This window comes from Brachycentrus maculatus, unplaced genomic scaffold, assembly GCF_059751285.1.
Source record: "Brachycentrus maculatus isolate JH-2025_06_01 unplaced genomic scaffold, ASM5975128v1 h1tg000050l, whole genome shotgun sequence".
In the NCBI taxonomy this organism is placed as follows: Eukaryota; Metazoa; Arthropoda; class Insecta; order Trichoptera; family Brachycentridae; genus Brachycentrus; species Brachycentrus maculatus.
Window position 1 is genome coordinate 2980646 of NW_028280804.1, and position 18122 is coordinate 2998767.

The following is an 18122-nucleotide window of genomic DNA, read 5'->3' on the forward strand; positions in this document are numbered from 1 at the left end:
GTGGTTTTATTTTAAAAAATATTTACTTAATAATTGTTTACCTTATACTTTTGGGAAAGATCAAAATAAAATTCAAAATGTCAAACAACAATAGGTGAATGAATGCTACCTACATAATACCTCCATGATATTGAAATAATGTATCATTTATAAATTTGCCCTAAAGTGAATAAAAAACGGGCCTTTATCCCAGTATTGTTATTGATCGGTGAGCCACAATAATATGACCTATATAATATGAACCGCTCAAATAAACAGAGACTTAATTACTGTTTTTTTTCTTCAATAAAACAACCAATGCAATTATCTATATTACCAAAAATAAATAAATGTGAAACTTGTTTTTAACTTTCATCCGACAGGCCGTTTCGAATTTTTAATCGATAATTTTCGTAATTTCAATTGCAACTGTGATGCGCGTTGCAATTTGTTTTTTTTGTTTGATAAATTTATCATACGGGTTCATAAAAATAAAAATTCAAGCATTCATACAGTACAAGTGATATATATTAGTATGAGTATGGGTAATGATTGTACCCTAGCCATTGCTGTTATTATTCTTTTCCTATTAACTATTTCTCTTTCATTTTCCCCATAAAGCTGCAATATCATTCTCACTTACCTACACCCAAATAATTGAATATTATTTTCAAATATTTTTTATTGTGCACAACAAGAAAAGTAAGAACTTGAATACTTCTTTCGATACATTTATTAAATATTTCTTCCTTGCAACATTAATCTGAAAGTTAGTGGCAACATTCAAACGTTTCCAATTTTCAACTCTATTCAACTGTCACTTTTAAAATCCGTTCTCGCGCTCGTGGGTCGCGAAAAGTTTAGATTCTGGATTTTAATGAAATTATTTATTATTTGATATTTGTTGGTGTACACGTAGCTTTTGCAATTTTTTTAATGTGTAAACGAGAATCTATATAATTTATACAATAAATACCAAGTGCATTGAAATGAATTCTAAAACATCTATTGACGACTACGAGACCCTCGATGAGCTCATTTCGTCCCAAATCGAAAAGAAAAATCATATTTCAGAAGTTATAAGTCTCATTCAAGATCAGAAGTTTATTGTCAACGAAATTAAATACGCTTTCACATTAGTAAATAAAATAAATAGCAATATATCAGTTGCACAAGCAGAAGTGAAGAAAATGAAGCAGCTGCTTCCTAAAATATCATGCCTAGATGAAGACGTAAAGTTCCTGGAAACTAAAATAAGTTATATAGAAAATAACCTTCCTATTAAATTCAATAAGCTTTTAGCATTGGACGACGATTATGACAAAGAAAATATCTCTGTCGAGGTTTGTTACAAAACATATAATTTATATATTGAGACTTAACATTCAACTCAAAGAATTCACTCCTATGTAATCTGTCCCACCTCTCAAAAAATTCAGACAAAACGATTTATCAGAACCAATATTGTCATTTTAAATTGAAATACATGACTTATATTCACATCTTAGCTTAGTTTCTTAAAGTTTTATGACACTTATCTAAAATATGTAATTGTTTCATGAATTAAATTTCAAAATATAGAAAAAAGTTTCATAACTAATCTTACTTCCTAAATTCATTTTTAATTGAAATTTCACCCAGTGAATACCACTATTTCTTAAAATCTATTATGACATTTGTTTCGAAGCATTCTGCATATTCATAATGATTCATAATTTTCAATTACATTTTAAGAAATAGTGTTATTTACCAAGTGAAATTTTAATTAAAAAGGGACAGAATATTACCCCAATAATGAGAATCAATTAATGAAATTTCTAAATCCAGTTTTAGTCATGAAAAAATCACTCACCAAGATTGACTCACAATAATACTAAATAACATTTTTTATTTAAACATAATTCCCGCTTTTAGGTGGTGTGTAAAAATGCTCTAACTCCACTGCCAACAAGACGACATTTGGATTTTGCAGAGAATACCGCACAAAGTGCTCAGAAAATATATGTACATAAAGACATCCAATATTTAACCCAGTCTGAGTTTTCTAAAATACCCAGGTAAGTGTTATTTGCATCCAAGATGTATTTACTACTGAGTTAAAAAGTTAATTTTAATCGATGCTTGAATCATAGAGAATAAAGAAAGAAAGCAATATATATTTTTCTCTTTATTCTTCTTTTTATAGATCCTCAGGATCTGTATGTGCCTCCGCCTGTCACTCTTAACTCTTACCACTCTGTAGGCCAGACATTCTGGCCCGTATGATTCTAGTAGGCGGCTCCGTGGGCCACAATGTCTGGCCCGGCGCAGGTATAACATTAATCACTGATTTCTCTATCACCCAAGTATATTCTACCAAAAAATATTTCAGATAAATACCGTTAATCTTTATTAAGATGGTCATACGAATTGCCAGACAGAGTGTCCCAAAATTAGGGAACCAAAATATTTATTTTATTGGTAGAAAAACGTCGCATTTTTTTGATAGAGTAGCTGATCAGTTATGAGAAAAAATGGTCAGAGTGGAAAGGGTTAAGATGTTGACTGTCAGCTATATCTCCACTTTTTTGGAGGTCTGCCTGGGGGTCTACGTCCATCAGGGTTTCCTTGAGGGCGATACGTGGAAGTCTGTCTTCTGACATTCTATTTACATGCTCATTCTAGTATCGCCTTCGTTGTCGTCCCCGCGTCACTTATTATATTTCTTTGTCTAATGATAAAATGTTTTTTCAGTTACATGCGTGGAAGGGTGACATATGATGCAATAAACTCATTTATAGATAAAATTAACAGATGTTTAGATGAAAAATATTCCCTACTACAAATAGCGAAGTCTGCGCTGAAAAAAAGAGCTGATCAAGAAAAATTAGTAATGTTTAAGAGACAAGAGTGTCCAAAGACAAAAGGTAAAAAAATTTACTTATATAACATTTAGATTTAAATAATAACATCTTTTTCCATATAGCAGTAACATCCTGTGACCTGAGCTCCTTCACTTATGTTAACTGTATCTCATCAAATGTATTCCGCTCCTCCGATGCACAGATTCAAAAATCCAGAACCTCGGATAGATCACCTTTATTTCATATCTTTTTATTTTTTTATTTCATAGATACATACATTTTTTTATATTAAATATATTACGGCTCTTTAGGCATGGCCTGTGTTGAGCTGAAATACTTACATGTTAATACAATTTTTATTTTATTATGATTATTTGTTTTTTTTTTTAATTATTAGATTATATACATTACATACAATAGATACAATAACAATTTACAGTATAAAGGTTTTACAATAAAATAATTACACCTGGACTTTAACTAAATCACTTTCAACCTTGTCCCTTATACCTATATGGTTTGATTTACCTTAAATGGACTCACCTTTATTCATACTTATATGGTTTGATTTGATGCCCTATGCATTGTTGGGTGTGGATAAGGGCCAGCTAGTTTAGTGTAATTACATTAATACATCAATAATAATAATAATAAGTTTGTTTTGAAAATAAGTATAGTTAGGTAGATCCTAGTGAAACTGGAATAGGAGATATTTCTTGACCAGATTTTTTGTCTATGCCATTGACCTTCCTTTATTTTTTACAGGTAAAAGATTCATTACACAAGAAGATCTAAAGAGCGCAATGGGCGGAAAGATAGACAAACACACATTGAACTTGATTCCCATGCTCCGACACACCAGCCGACTGCAGGAAGTTCGAGATGGAGGACTCGTCAGATATATCGCTCTCACTGATTAATTTCTATCTACCCATTTAAATATTTGTATATAATACTAATTATACTCCCTATCCGGGCAAAACTTACTAACTGCCTAAATGCTACAGTAATGAACACTAACACATTAGGTTTAATATTTTTTTCCAAACCCAGTTGGCAGCTAACACATTGTGTGCGGGAAACGCTGAAAAGCGTCTTTAATATACTGTTGGTAGAGACCGGGAGACGCTTATAAGCGTTCTATTTGCTTACTTTTAGTACAGCGCGAGACCCCAAAAAACATTGGAGTTGGGTTTGCGGTTACTTGTGATTAAGTAACTTGTAATTAGTATACGACCCTAAATAGTATACTAATTAGGGTCGGGGTTGATGAAAAAACTGCCTGACAACAATTTGTTAAAATAACATAGTAAATGCTTGTTAATTTGTACCATGATAATTAGAATTTTGCCATAATTCAAATATTAAAAAAAAACTCCAATGACTTTTTTTTCTTCAATGATGCAACAAAGTTCAAAGTTCAATGAAGCTGTTAAGGGCACTTTATAACATGAAACTTTTGTATTTTGCAACATTATATACCTCAGCTGCAAGCATATGGAAATATCACTGGCGTTAATTGCAAAACTGGTAACTCTCTCAAAAGATCTAATAAAAATTACACTATAAAATGATCAGTATGATTGTAAACAAAACTACTTTTGTTTTTTGGCAAATGTAAAGGACGTATAATGAATTGTATTTTTATAAATTTGTAAAGGATGTATAATGAATTTTATTTTTATAAATATCATTTTAATTTTAAATTGCTTGAACATGACCAGTGAAATGCTTTATAATTGTTAGTGTCTTGTGAATTGTTATATAGAATATGATTGGGTCAGTCCCTTCTTATATATGGAATATCACACTCAGTAAGCTTTCTGTTCACTTATTTATCAGCATTTATTGATTGAACAATAAATTATATGAATGCACGGTAATTTACCAAGCACTTCTGATGTCAGTCCAAAATAGCAATTAAAAGTGGAATAAACACAGATTATTGTCTAAACCACTTAATTCTTTTGAACCACCAGTGTTTGCATTGCATGAGATATCTATTTTTGTGTAAAAAACCAGAGCATTAAGTGGTTAATCAAGTAATCAAACCTGTAACCTTTGTACGAATGGTAAAAATTCTGACCATTGCACTTATAGGGCACTTATAAGTAATGTATTATTGTTTATGTAAAACTTTGTTTATATTCTACCTTTGTATAAATCTCTTAAATATTAATTTCAATTATGATTTGAATTGTTTGGACTGGTCCGAATTATGTAAGAAGGAAATACTATGTTATGTTTGAATTAATGCTAATATAATCTATACTAACAGCGAATACTAATATAATCTATGCTCAAACTACATAAACTTAATAAAATGCTTTAAGTAATAAAATATTGTTTTATTTTTAACTAATTTTGTATGGTAAATTAAGTCAGTAAAATTTTCAATGCATTTTTATCAAACAATGAGTTGCAAATAGCAATCGCTTGAATTGTCTTAGCAAATAATCAATTGGTCCTATCAATTATGCAAGTATTGACAACTTGTCCTATCAATTATGCAAGTACTGACAATTGGTCCTATCAATTATGTAAGTATGTATTAACAACTTTATTGACTGTCCCTGGGGCACATACAACACACTTTGCCTAGTTAAATTTTGTATGTAAAATTAACATTTTTTTTAGTCTATCACACTACTCAAATTTTGTAACGTACATCAATGCTTTTATTGAAATACTGTATGTTACTTTGGCAGCAACTTCTATGGTTGGAATCAGCAAGTTTTTATTATAATATAATATAAATATATTATAAAATAAATATAAATAAACTTTTAGAATAAAGGCAGACTAGAATATTACTGGGAATGCATGATCGGCTGTCCAAACTCAAAACACAGTAAGGGACATTTTTTTCGTAGTACTTTTTTTTACATTTTTGGACTAAGTAGATTCTACTTAGTCCAAAAATGCACAAAAACGTACTACAAAAAATGTCCCTTACTGTGTTTTTAGTTTGGACAGCCGTGATAGGTTAGAAACAAAAAAATTACAAATTCTGAATCTGAATCATTTTATTTTTATATACATGTAAAACCAAATTCAGAACAAGTGCACATATAAGAAAGTCCCAACTGTGATATAATAATTTCTCTTTTGAAAAATAAATAACAATTTTATTTTCACAATGAATCATTCAAAAACTCACTTTTTTACAATCAACAGTTTCCGTTATACATATATACATAAACCTGTTAATTAACACAATTAAAAATAGTAAATAGAATAAAACAATTTGTAGTTACTTTTTAATACAAGTAAACAACCAAAGAATACAACCCTGTACTGATGCAGCCAATAATTAAAAAAAGAACTATCAAAACATTATCCCAAAAAGTAAAAAACAAGAAAAAATTGTGAGATATCTAACGTTTTAGTTTTCAAATCCATTTCACTGTCAATTTACCAAAATACTAACGTAAAAACCTGGATGAACCCTTTAATTAAATTTATATTACTAAATAAATCATTGAAGTTGTGTGCTTTCAATTTAGATCGATTTTAGGGAAGATATAATTTTCTATGTAACATCAAACACACAAATATTTTAATCCCTGGCTACCTCATTTGGGATATCAAGTGTTGGTTAGCATATATTTTGTATAAACCAGGCTGTACCCTACAGTAAGTCTATGTTTAAGTTGTAAAAGGATGCTGTCATCTTTTTTCCATTGACCTTCACAGTGGACAGACTGATATTTCCGCAAGTCATTTATATCCTTGTTTTTCAATACTTCGATAATATATAACATGTCGTAAAAGATGAAAGGTGTTTCAATGCAGTATTCTTCTGCTATCTTTTATTTGCAACTAATGGTGCATAGGACATTGCATCATATATAAGCAGGGTTATCTTGATCGTTAAATACACAAAAGAAAGGCGATCACCCCTGCAATTCAGGTACCAATTCAGGGTAATATTAAATATAAATTATAGTGAAAGACACTTATATTTATTTTGACCCCCCTGGGAATCAAACCTAGGACCTCCAGCATGGTAGCCAATTGTGCTGACCATTAAACTATAGAGGCGGACAAAATTCAGTCAGTCCTCTTCAAGACTCTCCAGTACCTCTTTATACATACAATCTATACTCATACTTGTTATACATCAATTGTATTAAATTAAAACAACAAAAAATAAGACAGAAATTATTAAATAAACAAACTACAACAATCATCGTACATAGACCCTATACTGTATATATTTGAAACTATTTATTTTAAAGAACCGACCAATATATCATTGGCTCAGCATCCCTCTTCGAATGGAAGGTCTGTTGACGACAGTCAACAGTCTGGCTTCTGAGAAGATTTATGTGGTTTTCTCCCAGCAATGAGCAAATGCTAAGTTCCCTGGCCCACACTCGTTTATCATTCCTGTTTCCAACTCAGATTAAAATAAAACATGTTCTTAGAAACAAAAATCCACAAATTAATCTATAAACCTTGTACAAAATAACCAAGGTAAATAATAAATGCAACTCCCATCTATAAAAGAAAGACATCATTGGCTGAAACAATATGACTTGTCTTCAACGAACAATTGGCCGATGGAGAGAATGTTGATGAATAATTTCACTATGAGCTTTTGGAATATCTTTTCCAAAACTTTTTAACATCGTCGTGGCCCTGTTTGGTAACAACCATCGTTCTGGTTCTTTCATTTTCCCAAACTAACACACCGAGCTGATGGGCGTGTTCTTTCAAGACGACATAATCAGCCTGAAAAGAAAAGAATGATTAAATAATAAGAATTATTATGTTTCAGAATATTTTCCAATAAAAATGATAATGAATGAATCCCATAGCGCTCACTCCTTTCAAGAACGTCATAATCAAAAATTGACAATTTTCGGTTGTGCATGTTTTCGAAATGCCCAGAAAATGTAGCAAAAGCGGCACATTTTTAACTTAATATTTACCCGTTACAGGGCAGAAAGTGTTGTTTTTGCATTTTGAAGAAAAGGTATTGTTTAATTAATTTTTTTAATATACTTAATATTTTTCAAATGGAGGAAAAACCTTCAGGTTTTACGTAAAAAGATATGTTGCACAGTAAAAAGTTCAATAAGTGGCTTGATATTTAGTTTTAATACATTTAATTATATTTTTGAACTTTAAAAACAATCTCCTGAAAAACAAGTTTTTTGATTTATGACGTTGTTGAAAGGAGTTAGCGATATACTTCAATAAAACTTTCAAAGCATATGTAGTAATTAAAATGGCCTCATAATGCTATATTGTCCTTTTACCAATGAAATACTTTCTGGCACATTCAAAGGAGGCGCATGTGCATATGATCAATCTTAAAATCCAACCTATATCAGATTCACTTAAACTTTTAACAATACCCACATATTTAAAATTTAGGACTGATCACAGTATTTGTATCATCAAACGATCACTGTAGAATTTGCATCTGGTTGAGTTATACTTCTATGGTTGACACCGTTAATTATTATAATTAATACATATTAGATATGTAGATTTATTTTGAGACTTATTTCTAAACTCACCTGGGATAGGAATTGATTATAAACGACACCATCTGTGTATGTGAATCGATTTCTTTCATTCTCCCACAATCTAATCTGATCTACTACTGTAGGAGGAATGGGAGAGCGCCCTTGCGTATAGGTTTCCGATGCTAACATCTGTAATTTTAAAACGGGGACACAAAATATGACACACTTATTCGATATATTACTATGTTTAAAACAAAATATTGCAATAAATCGCGTGTAAAGTAAGGTCTCCAAGGCCCACGCGTCGCTGCACGCAGAGCTACACAAAATCTGGCAACACTGTCGTGTTTGTTGGTCCTTTCTTCACCCCGCTGCATAAACGGCATCTCGCTAGCAAGCTCGGTGACGGCGTAGCAGCCATTTGTGATGGGCGTCCCGATTGTTGCTCCCGCCAAGTGCAAACCACGTTTTGTAATTAAGTTTTTGCATGCAAAGAAGGTTGCTCCGATTGAAATTCATCGCCAATTGGAAGAAGTGTACTGTCCAAAGTGCATTGATTTGAAAAATCTGAGGAAGTGGTGCAGATGCTTTTTATACAGTGGAATGGAGGAAGGACCAACAAACACGACAGTGTTGCCAGATTTTGAGTAGCGCTGCGTGTGGCGACGCGCGGGACTTTGAGACCTTACTTTACATTTGCTTCTCGTATATTCCACTAAAATAAAATACATTCAAAGATAGTCAGTGTGTCTGTGTGAATGTAAGTATTTAACAGTGAAAAGGAAATAGTTTATTTAAAAAAAATAATAAACCACTGCCTCACATCTTACGTATTGTATGTTAGATTCACAAAGCTTTGAATAAAATATTTAAGAAGATTAAAATTTGAAATGAATTAATATCATGATTGTTACTGTTGTTGATTTACCTGTGGGTGTGAGTGTTGTTCGAGATAATTGATAATTTGTTGGGCCGTTATTCCCCCCCTTAAGGCTTGCCTAATAGATTCTCGGGTTAGTACACCAACTACTAAATTAGGAAATCTGGAATAATTAAGGATTGTGGTCAATAGAAATGGATGATATGATGACTTGATACTTAAATCTACTTCGCATGAGCATAAAAAATATGCTCCTAGCCGAAGAAACATTCATAACTTACAAAATAACTGTTATAAAATCACTAGTGTTATGAAAACAATAGTGATTGAATGGCAAAGTTATTTTATAAATTATAAAATGGAAAAATTAAATAATTCAAACATTACATACATTCATGTGTTGAAATATTTTTTTAAACTAAAATCTATTATGTAAATTGCAAATGGGGCTTTCGATTTATACGACCTGCTATAAAACTATTACACGCACATTCTGCTATAAATATAACAAAATTACAAACATCGCATTCTGTTTAAAAATTCAATGTCAAGTTTTTTAATGTAATGCATCATCAATGTATACTATCGTAACCCACAAATTGACAATTTTTAATAAAAAAAGCATTCTGTAATTAACAAAAACTTATATTTTTTTATGCAAAACTCAGTACAAATATACTGGATAAAATATTTTTAAATTCTGTAAAATTACATTTTGTAGCTTACATAGGAGCGTTGTAATGTATTTTATGTGAAATAATGTTTTGTACAGTACATTTCTGAAATAAGAGAAAATGGTATTTAGTGAGAAATACAAGTTTAAACAACTATTGAGAAAAAAAAACAAGTCTATCCGATACAATTCTACAACTAAACATTCATGAGTGGTTAGCAGCTACTCAAGCTAAAGTAGTTCCATGCTATTATAAAGCTTTACTAAAGAGATAAAACCGTAATGTTGAAGACATATTCGCACTAGTGCAACATATGTAATACCTATAAAGAAGTTCCGTGAAGAGCCCCAGCAATGCAACCTGTAGGCTACTGTCTGTGTATGCATAGACTCTGTAGTTAGTTTCCACAACTATGTACCCTGAAGGAGATGTCGTGGTGGCTGTACTAATAGCCTTGGGGGTAGCTCCGCGAGCACAAGCAATGTTGAGAGCCAATCTTGTAGGGTAAAACCTACCTGCTTTACGCTGGAAATAAATTAAAATGCATAAATAAAATTTTTAAAAATGCAGCAATGGGGCAAGTAAGCAAGGCTGCAGTCATCTCAGTATGCCTGAAAAATATGTGAAACCCAGACATGAAGATCGGCAGCAAAATCACAATATATAAAACTTGTGTGCGACCTATCATAACATTGGAATCAAATGCAGAGTCGACACCACAGTAACAAAATCGCGCTAAGAGTGTCAGAAATAAAGACTCTAAGGTGCACATCTGGCAAAAGTCTGGAGATAGAATAAGGAACACTAGGATAAGAGAAATATGCAAGATCGAAGATGTCGTTAGGTGGGGAAGGCAACGTAGAAGACAAGGGTATGCGCATGTGAGGAGAATGAAACCATCCGGACATTCCCCCACATTTCACTACACGGCCAACCCCAAGGTGGACGACTCCCGGGCAAACCACCAAAGAGATGGATTGATAGCTGAGAATCGAGATCACAGGAGGCTAATCCCTCTTAAAAATAGGCCTCAAGGCCTACACACCAAGAAGAAGAAAAAATAAAATTAGAAAATGAATTAATGAAAAACAACTAGAGAAATAGTTTTCAAAAGTAAAAAAAAAAATAGTTATATCAACAACAAAAAATATGTATATGCTTAGGGCTTTTAACATGTCAAAAATGTAGTATAAGTTATAAAAAAATACAGATATTACAAAATACAGAAGTTAAATGAATGAAAAAAAGTTATGTGAAATTTGTGTTACAATGATTAAAGAAAACACTTCGTTTTTTACCACTTGAGTTTTATTATAGACTACATGTTTCAGAAGTTAAACTTCCATCATTCAGGTCTGTATAATAACTAAAATATAAAATATAAAAAATTGTTCTATAAATAAGGAGAGGGGAAAGTAAGGGGAAGGGGTTAGTCAAGGGACAGAGTTTGAAAACTTCTGAAACATGTAGTCTATAATAAAACTCAAGTGGTAAAAAACGAAGTGTTTTCTTTAATCATTGTAACATGTCTTACCACAAAGTTAATGCCGAAACAATAAATAAATGAAATTTGTGTAATGATAATAATAAAATAAAAAAAAGTATTTAAATAAAAAGAATGCTGGAAAAATAAAAACAATCGTATAATTTTTATGTTTATATCAAATAAAAATAAGAGAGTAATTGGAAATTTTGATACATACTTTTCGTTGGTATACAAGTCCAAACTCTCTTAAATGTTGTAGAAATACTAACATATTGGTGCTCATTCCATCCGTGCTGTAGTCCTGTAAATTAAATAAATATTATTTATTGACTTGGCGTTTAATTTGTAGAACTCCATTTTAATTTATGTATTAATTTTAAATCAAACACAGATTTTTTGACTCAATTTGCCAACCATTTAAATGAAAATAACCATAAAATTCATGTATGAAATAAACCAATTCCATTACATATTGAAAGCAAAGGTAGAAAAATGAATATATTAGAGCAATTAGAAATAAATAAATATGTAAACAATCCTAATTTTAAAATCATTAATGAACAAACCAACCTTATATCTTCACCACTGCTAAACATATTTAAATAGACTATTATTACTCTCTATGTAAACGCTTGCATGATGTGTTATTGTTAAACTAATAATTATATCTACGTATGTAAATTCTTTCTTAAAATAAAAATAAAAATTTCCATGTCTAGTAATCATTATATCTACATATGTAATTAATTATATCTACATACATGAATTCTTTCTTAAAATAAAAATAAAAATTGCCATGTCAATAAATTCTCCCTTCCCCGAAAATAAATATAAGGGTACATACCTACATCCCCCACTACTTAATGAACAAACTAACCTTAGGTCTTCACTATTGCTAAATATATTTAAATAGACTATTACTGTACATCATCTCTCTCTATGTAAACGCTTGCATGATGCGTTATTGATAAACTAATAATTACATCTACATATAAAAATTCTTAAAAATAATATTACCAACAATTGTATTAAAATCTCTAAAATATGGCCATGTCAATAAATTCTTCCCTTCCCAGAAAACAAATATAAGGGTACATACCTACATCCCCCATTAGCGACTGTTGTCTCCCATAAATTATTGCTGCACATGTTAAAACTGTCACATAGAATTGTATAGCTACATAAGGACCGTAGTCCATTTGATCTTCACATTCGTTTGATAATGCCCTAACAAGGCGAAACAATTGTCACAATATAATTTTTTATGTGTTTTTTGTTAATAAAATACAACTTAGTAGACTCAAAAAATCTGTGTTTGATTTAAAATTAATACATAAATTAAATAAATATTGATATTCGCAGACATGTAAATTATTGAAAGGTGAAAAAAGACATAAATTTCTTGAAATAGAAACATTTCTTCCCATCACATGTTGAGTTTTCCCAACAGAATTGTATTTTGATTCGAAATATAGGCTTCATAAAACAACAATCAATTAAATATTCTAAGAATTTTCGTTCATGATTTTTGTTGTTGGTGTTAGCTCTAGATAAACACATTGTTGTTGGGCAGTTTTTTCATCAACCTCGACCCTAATTAGTATACTTATTAGGTTGTATACTAATCACAAGAATCTAATTTTTTTTATTTATTTTTTTAATCATTTAATATATTTACATTTTTATTTATAACATAATACATTTGAATCATTTATACATATGGAGAACTTTTATATTTCGATTCGCTGTGCCTCTCCATAAAAGAGACTAAGCTCTTGTGCTTGGAGAGGGACTTACACTCGTGGTTTAATGTTATGTAATAAAATATATAATAGTTTTTTTGTATATGTTTTCAAGATTTAAATGTATAGAGCTTAAATTTTTTTCTTGAGTATTTTTATATCATCTATTTTTTTAATTTCTTTAGGGAGTTTATTGTACATAACAAGTAACCGCAAATTCAACTCAATCTGTACAATGTTTTTTGGTGTCTCGCGCTGTACCAAAAGTAAGCAAATACAAGCATCTCCCGCTCTCTACCAACAGCATATTAATGATATTTTTTTTTATTCTTCAAAAACCCGCCCACCCACCTAACTATGAATTTTTCAATATTTTAGAATTAGCTTTTTTCAATATTTAACCATATTCAATTTCAATATTTAACCCTGATGATGAGAAGGTTCTTGTCAAAACCTGTTGGAGAAAAAATGTACTAATAAAAGGTCTAAATAAAACTAACAACTTACAACCCTTATCCGCACCCAATGGTGCATAGGGCACTGCATCAAATCGACGCAGTGGTATCTTGATCATTACTTACATGAAGGCAAGGTGATCGCTCTTGCGCTTCAGGAACCAGTCCAGGGTAGTATTAATTAAATATTACAGTGTAAAATAACTAATATTTATTTTCGCCCCCCCCTGGGTATCGAACCCGGGACCTCCAGCACGGTAGCTAAACACGCTGACCATTACACCACGGAGGCGGACAAAACAAAGTTGTTTTTATTTTATAATGCTTTTTAGAGTTTCCCGCAAACAATGTGGTAATATTTAAGGAACTAAGAATAATTGCAACACATTTTCACCTTCCCGAGTGTGCTGAAACTAAGCTGAAAGAGGAATGCGAGACACTGGGCGGGGTCCAGTCCTCTCTGTCCGGCCGTATGGAGATAATGCAACAAGAAGAGCCACACTTGCTGCCCAGTACTGAGCAATAGGAACTGGAAACCGGCGCGGGTGATTACCGTAGATCCGTCCTCTGCATCTCTAAAACATACATCAAAACACAGTAAGCTTTAAAAATGTGGTAACATTTACATATTGCAGTTCCAATACCACTCTCACAATGAACAACTACATATCGTAGTCATACAGGAGAAAGTGACAAAGTGCATTTGTGTCCAATAACGTGATCATCGACTATTTGATATCTTACTAACTTAATATTGCTCTGAAAACATCCCAAAGGATTTTAAACTTGGAAGCATAATATATTGACTTGGTAAAAATAACTAACCGCATTGATGTTTACTTTGTTGCCAAGCAAAAGTGACTCAAATGGCTCTCCTGAATATTTTAAATAACATGTAAAACATGTAAAATACTACTAATAATTCTAAACATATGTTGGTTTACTATTTATGTTCAAAGTAACAATTGTGTAATGTAATTCTTGAGTGAAAAATTCTAGGCATAAGCATTTTTTAATTAAAATGTAACTTTGTTTTAAAATCACTATAAATTCATAGTTAATTTAGAACAAAGTTATATTTTAACTATAAAATGGAAAATCACAAAGTTAGTGCTTCAAATATAAATTATATAATCATTTTTGTTTTATTCTGATAATTTTTTCTTCTTCTTTGAATTACCTAATATCCAAGTGACTCTGAAATCTAGCTACGGCTTATGCAACACCACTTATCATAACCCTACTCAGGCTTCAACTTTTTAAGTTTCACAGCATATGCCTACTCGTGAGTGGATTTACTCTTTATGTTTAAAGTTACTATAATTTCATGTAATTCATGAGTGAAAATTCTAGGCAAAAATATTCGCTGACCAAACATTTTTGTCACATCCAATACGTGGATTACGGACTTTGCTGACCCAATTAAAGTTTTGATTGGCCCAAAGAGCAATCTTAGCTGGCCATTGCCGATTTAAACTATACATATTTATTTTAATGAAAGACTATACTTTTTTTTACATTCAATGATATGATTCAATTGTGTAGAATGATTAATTAGATTAAAAATACTTGATATACTTACATTTTTTTAAAATTATTTTATCTTTGAACTACAAAAGCAAGAAGATAGCAAACAAAGTTTGGTTGACTTGACTGAATTGATGGCAAACACTTTAAAACATAACTGAATAAATGCATTTTCATTTAAATTTTTCAATAAAAGTAAAATATTTATGCTCTTTTTCATAAATATTTCAATTACATATTATTTTTAAAGCCTGACTGGCCCTTTTATAAATATATATAGAAATAAAATTGTGGTATAGTGGGTCCTTTCTGACTCTGTTCCTGATACTAATCGCTGGACCACGGTTCAAATCTAAGTACAAAATGTATTTACTACTTCCCAATGTATTTATTTTGTTCAAATAAGGAAGGTACATTTTTTATGTTACAAAATCAAGGATGATTTTTTTCAATCAACGGCTGAAATTTGTCAATCAAATATGGGGAGATTTAAAAAAATAAAAACCATCTTTAAAAATCAGATATTATTGCTCTATTTCTAATAATGCTTCACATACCTAATATCTAAATATGTATATCAGTAATTTGTTCTTACCTTGCCATGAGTCCCGCGTGTAATAAGATTCTAACAGCATCTACACTGATTCCTTCAGTTTGCTGACTGCCCACCATGTAATGCAGGACACACTCCCATCTTTCTAATGCATAGCCATCTAAAAAGGCTTCATCTCTTCCGTGAGGGTCTTTTTCTAAAGTGTTTGACATGCTCCAAGGGCGACCGCTGGAATAAATTAAAAAAGGTAACAATTTTATAATAAACATAAGCAATACGGACAAAATTTTGCTCATTAAACTGCCTTTTCTTAATTTTATCCTTTTCAAAGGGCAATTTTAATTAGGCGTGGAAGACTCTAAGGAGCATATCTGGCAAGAGTCTACGAGATAGAATAAGAAACACCAGGATAAATGAAACATGCGAGATCGAAGATGTCGTAAGGTGAAGAAAGCAACGAAGAAAACAATGGTACGCGCATGAGAATGGAATCATTCAGACTCTCCCACATTGTACTACACGGCTAACCCCATAGTGGACGACTCCTGGGCAAAACACAAAAGAGATGGATTGATAGCTGAGAATCGAGATTGCAGGAGGCTAATCCCTCTTAAAAATAGGCCTCAAGGTCTACACTAAGAAGAAGAAGAAGAAATAAAATCAGAAAATGAATTAATGAAAAACAACCAGAGAAATAGTTATCAAAAGTAAAGAAATTAGTTACATCAACTAAAAAATATGTATATGCTTAGGGCTTTTGTATAGGTTTATAACATGTCAAAAATGTAGTACTCCCCCACATTGTACTACACGGCCAACCCCAAAGTGGACGATTCCCAGGTAGACCACCAAAAAGATGGATTGATAGCTGGGAATCGACATCGCGGGAGGCTGATCCCTCTTAAAATTTCGCCACAAGACCTACACCAAAGAGTAGAAATAATAAACCTTGCACATTATGAAAATTATTGTATAACCCTTTAAAACAAATTTTTGTCCATTACCCTGCTTTTTCTTATTTTTTTCTTTATCAAAAGGTTAATTAAGCATGGAATTTACAAAACATATTAAATTTAAAAATATCAAAATAATTACCCTCCCAACAGAGCTACTTTGAGATTCTTCTTAAATGATGTGGACAGTATCCAGCCCGGCAAGCCTCCAGGTATCGCAGCCTCCTGCCATACCGAGAGCTCGTTCAGTGACCCACACACTTCGTTGTGTTCTCTGTAAGGATAAAAGTTATAATCTGGATTCAAAGATTCTGACAAGCACTAAAATTTGACATGCTAAATAATTATAGTCCTACTTGGAATGAGCCTGCGAAGCCCACGATGCTACAACTGCTTGAGGCACGGGCTGTTCAACAAATAGAAGGCGAATCACATAATGTCGGGCAAGTTCAAGAAGATCCCTGAAAAAAGTGAAATTTCATTTAACTTAATTGGTTGGTTGGTAAGAAAGATTAAACATGAATTCAAAAGGATAAATTTCGAAAAGGGAACATCAAAAGATAGAGTATTTTGAAAAGAGTGACCAAATATGATATTTTTCATAAGTCGCTGACTTCTTTCAAGAACGTCATAAATCAAAAATCGTTAATTTTCAGTTGTGCATGTTTTCAAAATGCCCAGAAAATGTACTATATCCCAGCAAAAGTGGCATATTTTTAACTTAATATTTACCCGCTACAGGGCAGAAAGTGTTGTTTTTGCATTTTGAAGAAAAGGTATTGTTTAATTATTATTTTTGAAATAAACTAAATATTTTTCAAATGGAGAATAAACCTTCAGGTTTTACCTAAAAAGATCTGTTGCACAGTAAAAAGTTCAATAAGTGGCTTGATATTTATTTTTAATACATTGTATTTTATTTTTAAACTTTAAAAACGTTCTGAAAACTGAAAAATCAAGTTTTTTATTTATGACGTTCTTGAAAGGAGTGAGCGAAGTGTTCTATTGCTAGTACCAACAGAGCACTGATCCCTTATGACTACTAGTTCTAAGGAAGGATCACCACAAAGCATATGAAAAATACTTGCTTAGACAATTCGGGATTTGTTTTAAGGTTGTAAGGCACTGAAATTGAAATACACGTCGAAAATACGGCTGGTTAAAAATTGAGGTTAGAACAAACAATTGATATAAAAATAATAAAATAGATAGTTAAAAATAAAAATCACTGACCGATAAACAGCTAAACATATTGTGGGATAACTGTAAAGCGAATCCAACGTTTGTGGCGTCCGTGTTTTTAAATAATCGTGAAGATCTTTACATTGCAAATTCGTGGGTAGAGTTCCTGTTGTACTAGATTTTGATTTACTTTGATCACCCATTATGAATTTTTTTACAAATAACACTGTTTTTACTTTTTATAACAGTGTATCCTCATTTCTCGATAAATACTGACATTATTTAAATAAAATACTACTCCGGAACCTCAACTTGTTTTGACACAAAATTGCCGAAAAACCAAGCCATAGATTACAGAAGAAATTTTT

The 18122-nt window shown here is 31.5% G+C and overlaps 2 protein-coding genes across 2 annotated transcripts; one reads left to right on the top strand and one right to left on the bottom strand.

Moving 5' to 3' along the window:
* Positions 1-795: 795 nt before the first annotated feature.
* LOC148312114 (SKA complex subunit 1-like) lies at positions 796-4821 on the top strand. The gene is made up of 4 exons (XM_088277949.1): positions 796-1322; positions 1894-2036; positions 2713-2885; positions 3588-4821. Exons 1-4 carry the CDS (start codon positions 969-971, stop codon positions 3740-3742), a joined length of 825 nt encoding a protein of 274 aa, XP_088134075.1. The 5' UTR covers positions 796-968; the 3' UTR covers positions 3743-4821.
* Positions 4822-5829: 1008 nt separating this feature from the next.
* mrn (general transcription factor IIH subunit 4 marionette) lies at positions 5830-18109 on the bottom strand. The gene is made up of 10 exons (XM_088277923.1): positions 17806-18109; positions 16929-17033; positions 16715-16846; positions 15662-15847; positions 13934-14114; positions 11560-11643; positions 10179-10381; positions 9231-9345; positions 8354-8491; positions 5830-7559 (listed from the first exon to the last, which is right to left on the bottom strand). The coding sequence occupies exons 1-10, from the start codon at positions 17955-17957 to the stop codon at positions 7416-7418; spliced, it is 1440 nt and encodes a 479-aa protein (XP_088134049.1). The 5' UTR covers positions 17958-18109; the 3' UTR covers positions 5830-7415.
* Positions 18110-18122: the final 13 nt, after the last annotated feature.

Bases quoted from the DNA above. Each gene is read 5' to 3' on its own strand.
- LOC148312114 (XM_088277949.1), top strand. From the start codon at position 969: ATGAATTCTAAAACATCTATTGACGACTACGAGACCCTCGATGAGCTC. The intron at 2,037-2,712 runs GTAAGTGTTATT...ATGTTTTTTCAG, and splicing joins GAGTTTTCTAAAATACCCAG to TTACATGCGTGGAAGGGTGA. The intron at 2,886-3,587 runs GTAAAAAAATTT...TATTTTTTACAG, and splicing joins AGAGTGTCCAAAGACAAAAG to GTAAAAGATTCATTACACAA.
- mrn (XM_088277923.1), bottom strand. From the start codon at position 17,957: ATGGGTGATCAAAGTAAATCAAAATCTAGTACAACAGGAACTCTACCC. The intron at 10,382-11,559 runs GTATGTATCAAA...ATTTATTTCCAG, and splicing joins GACTTGTATACCAACGAAAA to CGTAAAGCAGGTAGGTTTTA. The intron at 9,346-10,178 runs GTATTACATATG...TAATTATTCCAG, and splicing joins TTCACGGAACTTCTTTATAG to ATTTCCTAATTTAGTAGTTG.